At 47.6% G+C, this 19,676-nt stretch overlaps 2 protein-coding genes across 8 annotated transcripts in view; one reads left to right on the plus strand and one right to left on the minus strand.

Moving 5' to 3' along the window:
• FBXO8 (F-box protein 8) overlaps positions 1-10,945 on the minus strand; it is an 862,565-nt gene extending 851,620 nt beyond the window's left edge. The window contains exon 1 of one of the 3 annotated variants that reach the window (XM_069631429.1): positions 10,814-10,945. The gene's annotated coding sequence lies outside the window, so the exon portion shown is untranslated. The remainder of the gene's footprint in view (positions 1-10,813) is intronic. The other 2 variants (XM_069631430.1, XM_069631431.1) reach the window with 2 other exon arrangements.
• CEP44 (centrosomal protein 44) overlaps positions 10,514-19,676 on the plus strand; it is a 362,898-nt gene continuing 353,735 nt past the window's right edge. For 2 of the 5 annotated variants that reach the window (XM_069631423.1, XM_069631424.1), the window contains exon 1: positions 11,040-11,177. In XM_069631423.1, the coding sequence (XP_069487524.1) occupies positions 11,090-11,177 (88 nt within the window). In that variant the 5' untranslated portion in view covers positions 11,040-11,089. Of the gene's footprint in view, positions 10,665-10,998; positions 11,178-19,676 lie in introns of those variants that run through there. The other 3 variants (XM_069631425.1, XM_069631427.1, XM_069631426.1) reach the window with 3 other exon arrangements.

Raw genomic sequence — 19,676 nt, forward strand, 5'->3', positions numbered from 1 at the left:
GCCGGGGGGTTCTCGCCTGGTGTACAGTGTCCCCGCGGGCATCCGGGCGCCCGGGGGCGCTCTCAGTGAACTGGCCGCCTGGCTTGGCAGAATCGAGCCGGCATCTGCAGGACAGGAAGTGGGCGTTCCCCCCGCCGCTTGGTGCGCCACGCTCAAGTGGGGCCTCATCTCTCGCCAGGAAATCCTGCTGGAAAGCCCCCTAGGCTTAGTTTCATAAATAAAGGGAACCCATTTGCCGCACCCACGCAAGGCTGGCCTCCCTCGAGGCACTGGAGCCGCAGCTCCCCACCCTACGCAACTGTATGATTTAGCAGTCTGGACTGCCCACCCGCTCCCTACAACCCCTCAACAAGAGGCATCAGCGCTCCCCCACTGCCCGGATTTACCTGGCACCCTGCACCCGGCGGCCGGTGGGATCCCGCCTAGAACGCAATGCCCCTACAGACACCTGGATGCCCAGTGGCACCCACGACGAACTGGCCAACCTGCTTTGCCATAGCATAGGCCTGCATCCACTGATCTGAGGGCTTGCATTGCGCGCCTCCCTGACCCCCGCCACAGAAGTCTCATCCTTTGCCCAATAACTCCGCTGGAAGGCCCCCTCGGATCATTTACCAGTGGAGGGGGTGCCCAATCACCACAACACAGCGGAACTTCGGAGCATCACCACCTCGGGGCAACCCATATCAGTGAACTGCGAGCTGCCTCCACCTGCCCTCTTGAACGGACATTGCCTTCCCTCCCATATTACTGGGCCGCTGCCCCCCCTGCGGCGACCCCCGGGTGCCCCCGGGACACAAAGACACCTACGGATCTTCGCCTCGGTCCCGGGTGGCGCTGCCGCGTGGGCCTTGCGGTGTCAGTGAGAGGTTCCCCTCTGCAGCGGGAATCTGCAGACTGCCGCCTGTGCTCTAGGCGCCTCCGGTGCTGGACCTCTGTGCATCCCCGAGATGGCTGGTAAAAACAGCAAGCCCCGACAGCGGCAGACAACCATGGATACTTACACAGCCAGCGAGTCAACAGGCCTCGCGGACCTGAGTGGGGGGACCACAGACCCTCATTCAGACCCCACAACTACAACGCCTACCGAGCCCAGCAACACCCAGATCCTGGAAGCCATCAGGCTGCTTCAGGCGACAATGGAGCATAAGATAGATGCTGTTGCTACAGACCTGGGCCTCCTAATACAGGACGTCCGAACCCTGGCTGGCAGGACGGAGGTGCTCGAGACACAGGTCAGGGAAAACACTGAATCTAAAACACACCTCCTCTGGGACGTAGATGAACTCCAACAAAGGGTCAAAAACTTGGAAAATAGAGCAGAGGAAGCAGAGGGGAGAGCCCGACGTAATAACATACGCCTCCTCAGGCTGCCTGAGGGCTCCGAAGGCTCAGACCCCACAACCTATGTAGAAAACCTCCTCTTACAGGAAGTGGGCGCCGGGAAACTCTCCCAGGGCTTCACGATTGAACGGGCCCATCGTTCCCTCGCTAGGAAACCACCACCTGGGGCCCCACCAAGACCTGTGATAGCTAAAGTTCTCAACTACAGGGACCGTGAAGTAATCCTGGCTTTTTCCCCATACAGGCGGCCAGATAATACGTGACTCTGCCAAAATCGCTATTTACCCCGACTATACCTTCCAGGTTCAAATCGACAGAGCCCAGTTCATACACACGAAGGCCAGATTGAAAGCCGCCGGGCTGCGCTACATGCTCCTGTACCCGGCAAAACTACTGCACAAAAACAAAGCACACTTGTTCGACACCCCTGCACAGGCCAGGGACTGGATGGACGGTCTACAAGTACCGGATATTGAAGAAAGGAAACGGAAGCCTAGATGATTGCTCCCCATTAACTTGCTGGGAACTGCGCGTTCTTCACCCACTACCCGTGGGTGCACTGAAATTCCATACAGCTGAAAGGATCCTTCGCTAGGAGACGCACGAGTCAAGGTTCACTCCAACCCCTTGAAAGTTCTTTTTTTTTGGGTACATATACCCTCCCGTAGGGCACCTGGAGCCAATGTACGGTTCCAAGGAGCAGAAACGGGTTTGTCATAACGAGGGAGACCTCGCTGGGCTAGTTCTATGTTTGACTTGTTTGCAGTTATGGGGGGGGCGGGACACAGGGAATAAAGGGGAGGGAGCAAAGGGGGGTGTACACCCATGTTGGGAATTTTGTTCAACAAACACCGAGATCACTGCATAACCTCACAACAAATCCACCATTAATTGGACCTTGCTCAGGGCTGGAGAGAAGTAACGGACACCATGCCACCTATGGCTGACGGAATTAAAGTTATGACATGGAATGTCAGAGGCATGAATAGCTTCGTGAAGCAACGCCGGATTCACACATACTTGCGACGCCAGAAGGTCGGAATCGCCATGCTGCAAGAAACACACCTAACAAGGGAAAAACTCAAGGCGCTAGCCAAAAAGTGGCAAGGAACCCTCATTGGCTCCTCCTATTTCTCATTTGCAAGAGGGGTCCTGATATGGATCGACCCGTCCGTCCCCTTCAGAGTAATGGGTTCTAAGACGGACGATGAGGGCAGGATGGCCCTTGTACAGGGCACCGTGGAGGGTAGAGACCTGTGCCTGGTTAGCACTTATGCGCCCAATCATGATGCCACGGCTTTCTTCAACTCCCTATATGCCAGACTGGGCCCTCACGCAAACAGCATTATGATTTGGGGAGGAGACCATAATTGCACCCTAGACCCCCTCTTAGATAGGTCAGACACTAAACACTCACGCCCGTCCCCCCCCAGCTAAAATATTAGCTAAATTGATAAGCCACTTTTCACTCTGTGACCTGTGGAGGGAATTGGGCCCGGAGCGGCGAGAATACTCCTTCTCCCCTCCACACAATGTCCACACTAGACTATATTCTAGTCAGTCATGGGCAGCAAGCCATGTTCCATGACGCACATTATTTACCAAGGGTATTGTCTGACCACTCCCCCATGTTGGCCACCTGGGAGGTGTACCCGCCTAGACCCCCGGTTCCCACGTGGAGACTTAGAGCCGAGGCCCTGCTCGATGCGGCCTTCCGCGACCACATACAAGACAGTACGGAGAAATACTGGCAAAATAATTTAGATAGTGTAGAATATATCAGCACCGCATGGGAGGCATATAAGGTGGTTATGAGGGGGGGGGAAATGATAGCCACGGTGGGGGGTGCCCAGAGATCCATCGTAAATTCCCTGGCGGGTGCGGAAAAGAAGCTGGGAGAACTGGAGAGCGAGGCAGACTCGACTCCTGAACATTTGCAGGAAATAACCAAACTACGACAAGTCTGTCTGTCGCACTGGGAGACCCTTGGGAAATTAAGTTATGCTAAGCACACGGAAAGGACTCATGCCCTGGGAGATAATCCTGGGAAACTCTTAGCGTGGCTGTACAGGCGAGAAACCCCCAGGACCCCCATTTGCCACGTACGCAGACCAGATGGTACTACTGCGCACACCCAGGCAGAGATTAACTCTGTTTTTTCCGAGTTCTATCGTGACCTTTACTCTTCGACCCTGCCTCCACCCGACTCCGGGATCGAGGATGCCCTGGACTGCATAAGGCTACCCAAACTAGATACACAGATGGCCAAAGTCCTAGATGATCCGATCACCCCTGAGGAAGTGGTGGCAATAATTAGAACACTACCCTCTGGGAAGGCGCCGGGCACGGACGGCCTACCCGGGGAATTCTATAAGACGTACGAGGGGACCCTTGCCCCACTGCTAGCGCAGGTATATAACAAAGCCTATGAACAAGGCATGCTCCCAGACTCCATGAGAGAGGCAGTTATTATCCCCTTGCTGAAACCCGGGAAGGATGGGACGGACTGTGGGTCATATAGGCCACTTTCTATGTTAAATGTAGATAGTAAAATACTGACGGCACTCCTCGCTAACAGATTACGCAGAGTGATTCCTGTGCTGATTCACCAGGACCAAACTGGTTATGTGCCAGGGCGCTCCATTACCGAAAACTTGCGTAGATTACACCACATTATATATAGCACCGAGCGAAGGCCCCAGAAATACGCTGTAGCGTCACTGGACGCCACCAAGGCCTTCGACTCGGTGAGATGGGAATGGTTATATGCCACTATAGCTAAGATGGGGATTGGACCCGCCTTCCTTAGATGGACCCAATTGATCTATACTAACCCCACCGCCAGGGTGCGCACTAACAAGACTTACTCAGACAAATGGCCCCTCTACAGAGGCACACGGCAGGGATGCCCTCTCTCCCCCATGCTATACATTATTGCTGCAGAACCGATTGCTGCATATCTCCGCCAGGAATACGGAGACGGAGGCATTGTGTTGGACGGAGTGACACATCTTATCTCCATGTACGCAGATGACATGCTGCTGTACCTACATGACCCTGAGCACCTCCTGTCCCGCATTCTGGAGACTTTAGATTGTTTCCACAAACACACAGGCATTCAGATTAATAAAGACAAGTCTTGTCTCTACCCCCTCGCTGCGCTATATAGTGAGGAGCACAGATCCCTGCCCCCCCTGGACCTTCAGTGGCAGGTGACATCCTTTAGATACCTGGGCGTTACCATTCACCGTAACCAGAGTACCGAACACATCCTCAACACAGTCAGGGCAAAAGATGCACTGGCTAAGTCCATGGTTTTTTGGGGTAAGCTCCCTCTCTCTGTCGCTGGGCGGGCACTCCTCAAAATGGTGGCACTCCCCCGCCTACTGCATTGCTTCACCAACATCCCCTTTTGCATCCCCCCCGCCTTTTTCAGGGAGCTGAACAAACTCTGTAGAGGGTTCCTGTGGCAGGGTGGCAGGCACAGGGTGGTGCTCGACACTCTCCAAAGGCCCTATGAAAAAGGGGGATTGAAAGTCCCTAATTTCGAACTGTACTACCTGGCCAGCCAACTGAGACATGTAACACATTGGATGGCAGATGAAGCCACTACAGACACCCGACTACTTCAACCAGCCCTGCCTCAACTGCTACTCCGAGACCTGCTGTGGGTGGAACAGGGGGCGTTAAGACAGTATCCTTACCTGATTATGCTTGGAACTCAGCTCTGGAAGAGAGCCTGCAGAACAGTGGGACCGCCAGACCCGTACTCCCCGCAGATCCCCATTGCGGCAGTCATGGCTAAATCCTCATGGGGACACACAGAAACACGCACCCAGTGGGAACCCTATGGGGTGGCAGTACTTGGGGACCTTGTTCACGATCAGGAACTCATGACATTCACGGACCTCAGTGAATCCACAGGCCTGCCCACAGGCCAGTTCTTGCTCCACAGAGCAGTGACACAGGCCCTGAAGATTAGATGGCCGGAGACTACCGTCCAAATCATAGAAAATGAAATTGTTGAGTCAATACTGGATACTGCTGAAGGCGGCCACGAAATCTCCAGAATATATGAGGCCCTTCTGCAGGGCTCGACCAAGAATGTACTAAAATGCAAAGGGAGGTGGGAAAGAGAAATGGGCCTGGAATTTGAAGACAAAGCATGGGAGAAAATAACCCATTACCATAGAAAGATTTCCAGGAATGCCCATCTTCAACTCATCCAGCTGTACATCACCAATAGGGCCTACCTTACGCCCGAAGCTATATCTAAGTTCAAAGGCGCTACAACCCAGACATGCCCAAAATGCCACGAGCCAAGCGCAGGAATGACCCACATGTTTTGGGGCTGTCCGACGATCCAGAGGTTCTGGGCCCAGGTGAAGGAGAGGGTGGCGACTGCGGGGATTGAAGTAGAAATACGTGAGCCGGCAGTCTGCATATTGGGGCAATACAAGCGAAGCAGCAAGAATAAGCCCCTGAATAGACTCACTGACTTGATCTATATCACCGCGAAGATGCGCATAGCTATGAAATGGAAGAGCGCCAGAGGTCTGACCGAGGCCCTTTGGTGGGGTGACCTCAGGAGATGGATAGCTGCTGAGACTGCAGCGTGGGAAACGGCGATTCACGTGCAGCGCCTCGACTCCAGCGCTGATTTGCTCAGTTGGGTGGCGCTTACGGTGCCACTACTCCACCCGGAGGCGCAGGACTGTGCCTCGGACAAAACGAACAGTCCCGGCCCAGCACGAGATCCTAAAGAAGACTGAGGACTTTTCGGTGGTCTCGGTTGGAAGGGGAAGGGGGAGGGAAGGGAGGTTTGGGAAAGTTACACAATGTTGTTCTTGAGTTATGCATACCACATTGTCTATCAATGAGTTAACTGTGTCAAAAACCAATAAACACATTAACAAAAACAAAAACAAAAAAAAAAAAATCTGTGACTTAGTACCTAACACTTGCAAGTCCATGCCCTAATGCCAACAATAACGTCAGTGCTTCGTTCCTGTCCGCATAACACATTTCGCATTTTCCAAAAGTCAGCTGTCTCCTTAATACCCAGACAGAGGCCACAACAATCATGCCTAATATACATACAACTTCATACACACCACCGCTAGAGGCTTCGCAACACAAACCACTACTCATCAGGATCAAATAAGCAACTCCACACAACCACTTACCTCGCCTGGAAAGAGGACGGGGCACAGTGCTGCTGCAGGGCCATCAATATAATCCAGATGCAACCTCTTCCTTGACTGCGTTGCGCTCTGAAATGTTAGAGGAAAGGTCGACCGAGGACGCGACATCCCGCTCCACAGTTCCAGCCGACAGCATCATTATCAGCAAGCGCTCGCCGAGCACAGAGCTCCCGCTCCGGACAAGTGCAGCATAGCAGAGAAGACTGAGAACATCCCTGTGTCCTGTTAGACCAAAAGGTAAGCCCCACACAAACTAGAACCGGTAGCAAACCTTCATCCTAGCAAAGCTGAGAAATGCACGGCGACCAGCGTACACACAGAAAAATTCACGCCCCCGTTAGGCTGTATCTCACCACTCCAGGATGCTCTCGGGCATCGCTTTCTCGCCAAAGTCACTGCCTGTTGTGTCTTGATTTTTTCTCTCACCTTCCCTGTCCTGTATATGTGATGTCATGGCTGGAATGTTAGAGTGAGTGTTTGACCCTGAAGGTTCTTTCAGTGTCAGTTGGTGGAGGTTGGCTCTGAGAGAAGGCGCCAGTGTGTGTCCCCTATATGTACCTGTACTGTGACTACAATCTGTAACCAGTACCTAAGTAAACAAGATACTTTCGTAACCTGTGGTTACTGAATCATTTGTACCAAGGAAGGCACCTTGCATCACTGGCGAGGAGTCTTAAGGATCTACAAAGGCTGTGCTGGGTAACAGCACAAGGTAGACACCCCCCCCCCATCCTCAACCATGAAGACCCTCTCTCAGGCCAAGGAAGAGTGCCAGCTTCGAAGTCTCTGCCTCCTGGGGAACATCCTGTGTCGCTGGGACAACTAGAAACTGCCATGCACTGGCCTAAGTCTGTTTTCAATGCAGCCTTGCAGAAGACCTGCAGCAGTGAGAGGCAAGGGGTCAACTAGTGGGCTGGAGGCAGTGACTTTGCCGAGAAAGCGACAACGGATAGCATCCTGGAGTGGTGAGATACAGCCTGGCAGGGGGGCGAGTTTTTTTGTGTGCTGGTCGCCGCTAAAAGACTAAAAGACATTTCCCAGCTTCGATGGGATGCAGGTTTGCTGCCGGTTCTATTGGGTGTGGCTCACCTTTGGCACGACAGGGTGCAGGGGTGTTCTCAGTCTCTAAGTCTCAGCTACACTGCACTTGCCCTCAGCGGGAGCTCTGCGCTCAACGAGCCGTCATGTCATCAAAGTTCCTTTCCTCTTAACGTTTCGGAGCGGTACCCTCTCTCACAGGCAACATCCACCAACTGACACTGAAAGAACCTTCACGGTAAAACACTAACGTTCCAGCCATGACGTAACACATACAGGACAGGGAAGGTGAGAGGTAAAAAAAAAAAAGTCAAGACCAGCCTATTCTACATCATTGGCACTGGCCGCAGCCAGCCTTATCAAAATGATCTTAGCCAATGTCGGTTAACATATAAAGTTACTAAAAGACTCAGAGCGGGTCCAAGGCATGGGCAGTCCCCGATGTTAGAGGGGCCGTGCAGGGCACTAGTGTCTGCCTCCTGTGGCTCTCTAGAGCACGGCGCCCATTCCCAGCGGCCCATCGGATGCTGCAGGTCCTTTAATAACTGCTTATCACTTTCTTTAAGCAGCATATTAAAGTGGGGGTGATTTACAAATGATGGCCCATTTAAGAGATCATTGTTTTGGAGGAGATGTAATGTCTGTGTCAAGACATGCAAATAGGAATTTTATTCTAAAAGCATGCACAAAGCAGCAGTTAGCTGCCTACATCCACGTTCTCCTCCAGATCAATTGCAATATATCAAACAAAACAGCTACATTATATTTAACGCACCAAAAAGAGTTTATTTTTGGTAGAATGTGATTTTTTTTTATTGCATCATATATGAACCCTGCATTTGGCAAACACTGAGATACAAACAGGTAACCTTACCACGCATTATATTTTAATATAGGTCTTGAAAATACATTTTCAAAACCCAAAGGCCATTTTTTTGCTGCTTTTTGCAAAATTGCATTCTGGTATTTGTAGCCTTTGAGTCAACATAGGGGAAAAATGGCACAATTGTACAGTTTTTGCTGAACATATTTCTGTAATGATATATATTTGAGTGGGTACTTTACTATTGTATGTGCACTTTTCAAGTAATCTTTATATTGTTGAAAGCCAGGCCTGAGGTTGAGGAGGGGGAATGATGAGAGGGCAAGCGAGTCCTGAATATTTGCCCAGGATGTGGCTAGAGAGGTTGCAGTCCTGGAGACTGGTGCAGTAATTGTTCCCCGATTGTGTCCAGGTGTTGCTTTTCAGGGCACAAGTAAAGGATATACATATATATGGACAGCATAACTTTTTTCGGAGCTGGCAGATGTGACCCACTGAGGTGTATTTGAGGTTGGCAAGCTTGCTCAAGCATTTGGCTACCAGGATTTCACCCAGGTTATCATGTTTCCATTGCAGACACAAGACGCATAACATGATCATCAAAGTGTATTCAATTTTGTTTTCTAGTGAACATTTCATTAAATAATACTGGGTTAAAAAGGTGAGCACCTTTTACACTTGGCCAGTGTATTTAATGAATAATGTCCTCGCTCAGGTTTTCTGTTGTTGATTTCTTTATTCGAAAGGACAATGCTCTTTTGTCTAGCGCACTTCCTTCTAAGAGAAAAAGTCAAGTGAACTAAATTTGTATCTTTCACTTTAAGATATGTTCACTTACTATGTGTATATTCTTGGGTGCCAGCTTTTGATTTTCATTATCGGGGCAAAAGTTACCACATCGAGTGAAGCGCGGGAGCTGTACTCATCCCCATGTCAAAACACCGGAATAGGAAAGACGACGTGATTTACAGGAAGGTCTAACCGTATAAAATCTCAGCAGTCTCCCAACCTGCTCAGTTGCCTTTCTACACCCAGCAATTTTGGCCTGCTCGCCCCCTTCCAATCAAGGCTCAGGGGGATACATTAATGAGGCTACCGTCTCAGTTTGTAGCAGCACTTGATAAAACGTAGTTATTTGAGATTTTTTTGACAGTCAAAATAATCCTTGTATGTAGCGTCAGAAAAAAGCATGTTGCTAATTTGAACAATGTGCCCAAATATACACACAATAAAAACAAAAACAATCGTTAAACAAAACAGCAGTTCGTTTTAGTTAGCAAAACACAATCACCATCTTTTTGCAATGCTTTCTACAGATAGGGTTTTTAAACCAAAGTTTCAAAAGACATTTTGCAAACAGTATTTCTATCAATTACATCTGGGAAGAGATGCGCTCAAGTTCCTGAATTAGAGACAGTTCTTAAATCTGGCCTTTGCCACTTATCCAACTTATTCAGCTGTCTGCTACTTCAACAAATGCGTTACACCTGATACTGCCACATAAGTAAATGTTAATATTGACAATTCATATACTGGAAGTCACAGTGCATTGGTCTACAACCTTAAGCAAGGAAATATGTTCGTAATTTGACTTCGCACGATACCTTTGCGTACCAAAGATTAATTGTATGATATCACTGATGCCATTGGTTATGCAAATTAGGGGGCCCACACATATGTTGCCGCCCAGGGTCCGCAAATCCTAGGACCAGCCCTGAAAAGACGTCCCAAACATAAAATAGTTTTCTTTAAATAAGATGCTCACGTCATTGTTATGAAATACATTCTAACTGCTCTACACAACTACACGAGAACGTAAGGAAAACACCGAACAGTGTTCTCTACTTTGAGGCACAAAGGGTGGCCTGACAAAATAACCCCAAGCCTGGGAGCTGGACCATTTATCCAAAATTTTGAGTGTCGCAATGGTGCTACCGGCAACAGTCAACAACAAAACATGCAACAATATGCAAAGGGGCGTGGAACTCGGGCCATAAATACTGCCCCCTACACATTAATGAGCACGCGCAAGCGATGTGGACATGCGCAGTAAACGAGGGTTTGGGGATAGTCTTGACGATTGACAAATTGTGATAATTCCACCAACGATCAGACGGTCTGTTTACTGGGTCCCCTAACATATCACCCAACCGTCACAGAACTTCTCATCCTAGTCGCTGGGGTCTTCTCCGCCTACCAAGATAACACGGGGAGAACTGCCGCCCGTGCCTGGCACACCTGTCTCAGAACTCATTGTACGTTCATCTTCGCTCCCTACCCCGTTCCCCAGGGAAATCACTCCACTATCCCCATCTCAACATCAGGTTGCTTTCCCAAATCTTCCCCCCTTGGCAGCAGAAACTTAGTGCCACACGTTGCTTTCTCTCAACACGCGTCCACTCACCGCTTTTTCAGCACCGCCGGGGTTTTCTGCTTCGATTCGTGGACTTGCGATCGGCCGTTTTTATTATTTGCGCTGAGTCTACTGGTTCTCTTCCTCTATCGCTTTTTAGTCCAGCGGTGGGTACACTCCCAAGATGGCCGCCCTAAACGTTATCGCGAGGCTTTCCCAGGGCGCTCGCGCAGCGCGGTCTAGTTTAACTGCCAGTGCTCTTCAACATGTCTCCCTACAACCGTGTTTGTTGCCGTTAACCACCTGATTCGATAAGCAGGGCATCAAATGTGCTCAGCTCTACGAGCTGCAAGTTACGAACTGGAGGACGTGCGTACATTACAACGTGAATTTCAGAAGGCTGCTGCTTATACCGGTGTGTTCTTATTTTAATCACTCTTGTTTATGTCAGTTGACAGGTCCGGACTGGAATAATACTCGCCCCCCCCCCTAATGAGTTCTAGTTGAACTGGGACCTTTGAGTCCATCGCCTCTGCTTGCGTAATCAAAATGTTTTGCACCGGTCTGTTGCTGTTGTCTTACTTTTTTTCTTCATAAAATAGCCCTCTCTCCAAATCAAGTCAATGGGCCGACCCGGTTGTTAATCTTCCGCTGGCTCAAACTTACTTGATGTTTTCAAATGTGGACATCTAGGGCGTCGGTGTATTTCTGTGATGGTATGCTTTACTTTCCCATCTGGATAGCGCTGCTGGCAGTGCGATAACACTTTATTGCAGTTCACGTTCTCAAAGTCATAGAACATAACTGAGTACTGTACGACGTTGCGTTCCTTTGACCTTTCGTCGTGCCCAGCGGCAGCTGTCCTGCATTGCTACACTCAGGTGCTGAAGTTGGCTTATTGTACGGCCAACTTTTATTCACACGATGAAATGTAGCTTTTTATTCGCGCAGTATCGTAGTAAAAAAGATTTAAATTTTACCGAATTGTGTCAAATGTGCATTTTAGTTTTTGGGATTTTCTTTATTTTATTTGCTCAACTTAAAAATTCAACTTGACCCACACCAGGGACGTCATTTCACCAAAATGCGAGGGGTAGCGGAAGTGACATCACACAATCTTTGACCCCTGATGACATCACAGGAAGTATTTGACCACACCCCGAAGTGATGGAACACGACCTTTCACCCGTTGACAAAACAGGAAGTGGCATCACATAGCATTGTACACTATGAAAAATATGGTTATGATATCACTATAATGTGATGTATACATTTCATACAAGAATGTATCGCCTTGTGTATTGTTGTTATTTTGCATTTATATAGCGCCTTATGTACCATTGGTATGGTCTGAAGGCGCTGGTAGGTTGAACGCCCTTGGGAACCGAAGTTCAGGTCAGTAGAGGGATTCAAGGTGCGTGTGAGCACCGGGTATGTGTGCAGCTGGTGCGGTATTCGTGTAATAGCTGCTTCTTAGCGGTAGGTGTGGTGGTTGAGAGATCAGGAGTATGTGTTCGGCCTGGCAGACTTTATCCAGACCGAGTTGTGGCTGCGTTAGGCCCGAGGAGAACGCCTGGCTGGGGGGTGTGTAACCAGCAGTGTTTTACTTAGAGTGATGTGTAGTATGCGGCGGATGTTGGTATGAGAACAGTTATACCGAATGGTGTCATAGTATCTCTGTGTTCTAGTTGAGTGATGGTGTAGAGGGGAGAGTAAGCGTGGTGGTGTGATATGATGGGTTGTATGCTCTTTCAAGGGGTTCTCTGCATTCTAAACCATACTATTTACGTTACGCGATTCAATGTGCTCCAGTCCGTCCCATGCACTCCTATCCACTCCATGCATCACAATCTGCTCCAAACACTCCGGTTCACTCGACGCACTCATGCGCTCCAGTCCTCCCCTCGCGCTCTAGTCTGCCCCACGCATGTACTATGCATTCATCTGTTTTGCGCACTCGCCCCCTTCTACGCATTCATCCCTTTCTACGCGCCTCTTTTTTTCATATGCGCTCTTTCGCTCATATGCACTCGACTGCTCTATGTACTTGTCGGCCCTACACACTAGTCTGTTCTATGCAGCTCTCCATTCTATACGTTCTTCTGGTCAGCTCGTCGGCCCTACACACTAGTCTGTTCTATGCAGCTCTCCATTCTATATGTTCTTCTGGTCAGCTCATCCATCCTGCTTCGCTCATCAATCAGTTCCCCATACTCACCCGTTCTACGCACTCATCAGCTCTGCATACATTCCGCACTCATCCGTTGTACATGATTATCCGTTCTACATGATTATCCATTCTGCGCACTCATCCGGTCTATGTAACTCTTCGTCTCTAGGCATTTGTCCGCTTTATCCCCACGTATGCACCATACCTTCAACTGCTCTACGCATTCATTCACCCGCTCCCCGAACTCATCAGCTCTCCATGCGCATCCGCCCACCGCACTCATCGTATCATTAAGATCTGTGTGTATAGGCCATAGCTCTCAACCATTTGTCTCGCAAAGGCGGGTGAAATCACCCCATTTTGTTTTTGGTGGGTGAGATGCCCATTGGAATGAATAGTCGTGCAGGAGGCTTGGCGGGTGAGTCAGCCCTTTGCAAGGCGGGTGACACCCGCCAAAAGCAGGTGAGTTGAGAGCTATAGTATAGGCCCATATTACCAAATTACTGTGAATGCAAGTAGACATCCATGACCAAATGATAATGATGTGTTATTATGTAGCATTTACGCTGAAGCGCTTTATATAGAAAAAATATACACCCAATGTCACACAACCTGTGTTAGTACTCATTTATCAACCTCAGAAGGATGAAAGGCTGAGTTGAGGCGTTTAAGAACAGACTAAATCAGTGACTCACCCCATGAAGTGTGCCTGAAATACCCTTAATGAGTCTAGCAATTATTGTATAGAATTCCAGAAAGACACATTATTTGGTATTCCTATTTTTTCTTATTTAGGGTCAGTGCTGAAAGTGTTAGACTTGTGGCACTCCTGTTCTTATTTTTCTTCTTTTTTTTTTTTTAAGAGGCCTGAAAAGGAAAGCCAGCCACTCCAGAAGTAAAGAGCCACATGGTGCTGGCCACAGCCCAGGAGGTAGCATTACAAAATGTATTTTTTTTTTTTTTTTTTTTTTTTTTTTTTTGAGGTCAGAGCTCTCAAGGGAGACCTCTGGCGACCCCTAAATGACGTCCCTGACCCACACATGTTCCCACTGTGATTTTTCCCCACATCGCCACACTTTTGGGAGCCCAAGAAATGCAATTTTGAAGTGACAAAAAACTTTGTATCACAGATATCCAGTTCTGGCATTGGACCTGATCATCCGGGATGTGGCAAAAAATGCTCTCTCTGATCCGGCTCCCAAATTGTCCACGCATGCTAAGCCTGGCCAGTATTTGAACTGTGGTAGCTAGTTTTAGAGGTGAGGCACTGTCCCACAAGACCACTTGAGGGTGTGAACAGGAACCCTATGAAATTTCTTGTCACTGTACAGTAATTTTAAAAGGTGTACACATTTTATACTGTGAACGATTCTATCCGGGTGTCACACACTGGAACAGGACTCTTGACCTTAGCTTAGGATGCAGCGCTCAATTGGAATACTTTTTCTTTATTTTCAACAAATTCAAATTGAGCTGATACTTGCAATGGTCTAAAATGACACTCGGATTTTAACATTTATATGTGTGGTTAAATAATGTACATATGTTTTATCACAGTATCAGGGATATTATATCAGTAGCAACTATAAGGTACTGTATCACAAAAGGCATAAGTTCACAAAGCAGATTGAAATTGAGAACACAGTGCAGTCAAATCACACATGAAAAAGTAGATATTTTTCTCTTTTTCAGCTTTAAATGTCAAACTTTTTTAAATTTTTTTAAACGGGTGAAACACAGAATCGGAATGCGGTTTTTAGGCTGGGTGATTTATGCACATCACAGGGACAATATAGGGTAACTATAGCTGAAGAATTGGATGAGATTTTGAATGTGAAAGGAGGTTTGGTTTTGGGAAAGTAAAGCAGTTAAAAAAAGAAAATCGGTTTTGAAAGAAAAAAGTTTTACTTACATGAGATTTAATGGCTAGAAAAGAGGAACGCCACCCGTAAATATAAAAGTTACGCTGCAGTTGTAACCCTTCACGCAGTGTACCTCTTTTCTTTAGGGAAAGTACATTTATTTAATCAAAATATTGCTTAGGACTCATGATCTATGCAAGACAGAAATGAAGAGAGAAGTGGCACTAACGCTTGGAAATCAAGGACAGCATGCACAGAGAATTCTAACAGTCTTAAAGTGATCCAGGCATGAATAGGTTTACTTAGAAAGTAGGACCAAGGCAAGGTATCAAGATTGGTAGACTGTGTTGCTGTGGGATGGGGAAATATAATCAGCACCTGAGTTTTGGGATTTGGACAATCAACCTGTTCTGGGCTCAAAAGCTCTGCTCACAGGATAGCTGCAGACAATCCTAACAGCAAGCAGCTGGGTATGTCTGGTCGTTTGCTGGCAAGGATGCAGCAGGCATGCAGGTAGTGGGCAAAAAGCCAGTCTGATCACAGGATGCTTCCCAAAAGGGTACCACCGCTTTCCCCTTTTGTTATTGGGATTTTAGTGGAATTTCTGGATCAATGGCCTTGCTGGGATAGGATCAGCTATGCTTTGGCCTTGCTGTATAATCTGGAATCCTGCAAAGGTGGATCTGGAATGTCAGGATACACAGGCGCTGGAAATTCAGGAGAGAGTCTGTCCCTGTGAGCTCCCACCCCTTCTATAAAGCGGGTGACAACCGGGTATATTGTTGGGCAGAACTAAGCTAGACCTACCCCCAAAAACCAGATAGGCCAGCCTAAGTTAATCGCCTCCCCAAGGAGGAGACTCGGTTTATGAGGTTGTACTTTATGAGGTGAAAAGCCATCCCACAGTCCTTTTTGCCAAAAATCAATCTTAACATAAATTACACATTTGTGCAGTTGTGGCACTTTAACAAATTACATAGGCATAGTACATATTTCACGCAGAGCATTTCAGTCCAATTCTCACGTTTGTAGGACTTTGTTTTCGTCCATCCAATCCTTTTTTGCGGTTTTCAATGAAATGACTTTACTTAACATTCTATAACTTTATACATGTGTATATATTGTCAGAATGCATGTGAATAATTAATATACACTTTCCTCAGAATATCCATTTCTCTGCCATTTCTGTCCACAATATTCCAGTAAACGCTAACACGTCTTGTTTAAAAGCCCCAAAAATGACACTACTGTACAACTTTTACATTTTTGTGCTGGCCGGTTACAGAATTAACAGTCTTAAAAGTTTATTCATCAAATAGTATTTTGAGACAGACGGGGCTGCCTTTGTCCTCCAACTATGGTCATGTTTTTCCAGGCTACCAACAACTGTCAGTTTAGCCCAGGATGGCCATGTGGGTTCCCCAGTTTAATTGAATGTGTATTGCCACTTCCCCACTTCACACGTAGGTGTCGCAGAATCTATTGTCTCAGCCTGGAGCACAGACTAAAGTCTGACGAGCATGTGATATTTCTATCTCTTGGTCATTCACAGTTTCCAAAGGTAGCAATTAACATGCATATGTCCCAGAACTCCCTTTTGGTTCCTGTTGGGGGAAGGCCTCAGTTTAGCCAGCAGAAAAACCTGTTCTGAAGCTACCATTCCAGCCAAATGCATTTAAATCTTTATTTTATTTTGTTCTGAATCAGAAGCAAGCCTATTGAAATAAAACATCCCATATATGTTTCCCAGCAAAACCCCCTTTACATTGCTAGCAAAACCCCCTTTACATTGCTAGGTCAAGACAGGGCCCTCTTTCAACATTACACTTTTAAAACGGGCATTTTTCCTTATCTGCTAAAGTGCATTTTAACCCATGGTGAAGTCCGCTGAGCTGACCACTTCAAAAGGTTTTCTCTTCCTTCTGACTTCCAACATTTTGCCCTAGTCAGTTTCACTTATAGAGCAGTCTGGTTAAGACACTGGTCCACTGAAATTGACACATGCCCTTAGAGCTAGTGTTTCTTTTGAAGCAGTGATTTTTGACATTTTGTAGCCCAAAAGTCAAGTGTTTTTCCGTGCAGCTGAAAGTAAAGTTTCTGTTGATTTCCCAGACTTGGTCTGACACAGCCTGCCATGCAGGAATAATGCTCTCTCCTGCTGGGGCACAATCTGAATATGGATGGGCATAGCAGGGCCTCGCTGATAAAGCAGAGTAATGTAGAACAGATGAAAATGGCATCAAAGCAGCATCATTTTAAATGTCAAATATTTCCCTTTTTCAATGGGAAACTTTGGGCTAGCAGCAAAGCGGCGCAGCTTCTCACTTCGCTTCTTTAGTACAAACAAGTACACACCCTAGCAGCCTTTCTCGGGGTGTTCCTGTTCCAACTTGCCCAATGGTGCTTGGCAAAACCGTGCAGCCATTCTTTTGTAGCTGCAAAACGCAGTTTTGATGCGAGGCAGTGGTGCTCAAAGGAGCCAGCACAGCCATTTTGCTGTTAACTGCTGAAGTGCAGCTTGGTTATGGATGGGAATTCTGATGAGTGGGTCAATGTATCCCACAATACTTTGCCGACAACATTATAATGGGCTATTTTCCATGTGTTCACGATTAGTGTTGTATGGGGCTGAGAGGCAAATGTTTATGGGTGGATGGCTAAAATAGCCACCCTTTGTCCTTGGGCCCGTCCAGGCTGGGTGGGATTTGCCATTAAATATTTTGTCCACCATTGCATATATTGATGCTGATCAGCATATGTTACTAAGCTCTTAGCTTAAAACTTGGGAATTTTTCCTGAGCCAAGCAAGAATTCTCAAGCTATTCGGCACCAAATATGGCACTCTCAATTCAACGCAATTCTATGGAGATTTGTCTGCATGAGCAACTCTCATTTCTTATAGGAAAATACATTTGGCTCTTTTTTTTTATTCCTTACTCGCAATCGCTCTATGAAATTCAGGGGTATTTAGTTATATCTCTTTCAATTTGGCTTGCATATCTTTTTATTGTTCCTCACTCACAAAGCACCCCCCTGAGTTTCAGGTGTGTTTAACTTTAGCCAAGCACCGTCTATCATGAAATGGGGAATGTGCTACACGTTACTCAATTTATTACTATAAAGGAAAAATAAAGACATATGAACCAAATTGATTTTATTATAGGAAATGCTAGTTCCTCATTTTTACTTATCTCCATAGATTTAAATTGAACTGAGCGTGCCAGATTTGGTGCCAAATATCTTGACTTTTCTTGCTTGGCTCAGGGAAATTATGTAAGTTTTAGGTACAGGGCTGCCCAACATATGCATATTGTGAAGAATTTTCCCACGGGTGACCTCCTTCCACCTGGCCATGGGACATAAGCCGATTCCTGATCCTGGGGGTGCCTATATGAGGGAGGGTTACATAGGAGGTAACAATCTCTGGGGGAAAGAGGTGGTGTCCACACAGGAGACATGGTGTCCCCCTTTGCCCTTGCAGGCTCAATCTCCCGTACAGAACACCCTAATGGCATATTGTGGTCCTTTCTCTGCTCCCTCAGCAAATTTTCCTTTAATAGTTCTTCAGATCAACTTTCAAACATTGATTCGCCCACAGGACATGTTAAAATCATTCCGCCAATGTTGTCGTGCAAGTTAGTAATTGTGCCTTTGCAGATAGCTAGGATTTTGCACCCTGGATGTTCTGATCTCATCAGACCCACCCCCTTTCCAACCCTATCGCCACTGCTCTCTCTTGGACTGACCACTTTCTTCTCTCACCTGTCGCTCTCTGCCCTCAAATTAAGCCGAGCCCAGCACTGCCACCCAACTTCTCTGTCATCTGGGCCATGAAGCGTGTCAGTGGAGGCTTTCGCCACTACTTTCTCTCCTCCTCCTACACCTTTGGCTGACTTACACTCTGACACAGCCCTTTCCAACCGTCATCTCTAATAATCTGGATGTCCTTGCCCCTGTCATGAGCATCTGTTTGAAGCCTGCATCCAAGTGCAACTCTTGGTACGATTGCTACCTCGCCACCCTTAAGCGCAAGTATAGGGTGGCTGAGAGGAAGTGTAGGGCATCAGGCTCATCCTCTGACAAACTGGTCTGCAACCTGCCCAAAGGGAATAAATAATCTCTGTCTTTTAGAGCCTACATCCAAGCCCGCATATCTGTGGCCTCTTAACAACTCGGCCGAACTTTTCAAAATCGGCAAGGAGCTGGCCAATCCTACTTCAGCCTCCACCTCTTCTGTTCCCTCCCAGCCCTTTGCACAGCTCTGTCATCTCATTTCACAACTAAAACTCAGGGCATCCTCTCCACCCTCTCCTCTTCCTCTCCCACTCCAGGCCCCTCTCTGGCTGTATCTCCTCCTTCTCCCTCCCAGCAATTTTTCCAGGCACATATGTTCTATGAAAGTATAATCAAAGCAGGTGCTCCCCTGCTGCCCCACAACCATTAAGGACCACAAATGCACCCTTGCTCCAGCCATGGCGGATTTCTGCATCACTCATTTGCCACTGGAACCTTACCCTCCCCCCTTAAGCACTCTCTTGTGCACCCCCTCCTTAATAAGCCCTCTGACGATCGTTCCTCTCTGGCAAACTACCGTCCGATCTCCTTCACTCCTTTCCTGGGCAAACTCCTGTAAAAGCTGGCATGTGCCAGCTTAATCTAAATACAGAATCTGTTGGTTGTCTCTGTGACCATCAGTCTTGCCCCAGAGCAACCATACGCATGGAAACTGCTCTGCTGAACACCTGTGAAGACTTGCTCTCAAACCATCTTTCTGTCCTCATTCTCCTTGATCTATCCTCTGCTTTCGACACGGTCAATCACACCATCCTGCTCAATCATCTCTGACAATCTGGGTATCTTAGGTCAGGCCCTAGTCTGCTTG

This window comes from Ambystoma mexicanum, chromosome 6q, assembly GCF_040938575.1.
Source record: "Ambystoma mexicanum isolate Mex_15411 chromosome 6q, UKY_AmexF1_1, whole genome shotgun sequence".
Classification (NCBI taxonomy): Eukaryota; Metazoa; Chordata; class Amphibia; order Caudata; family Ambystomatidae; genus Ambystoma; species Ambystoma mexicanum.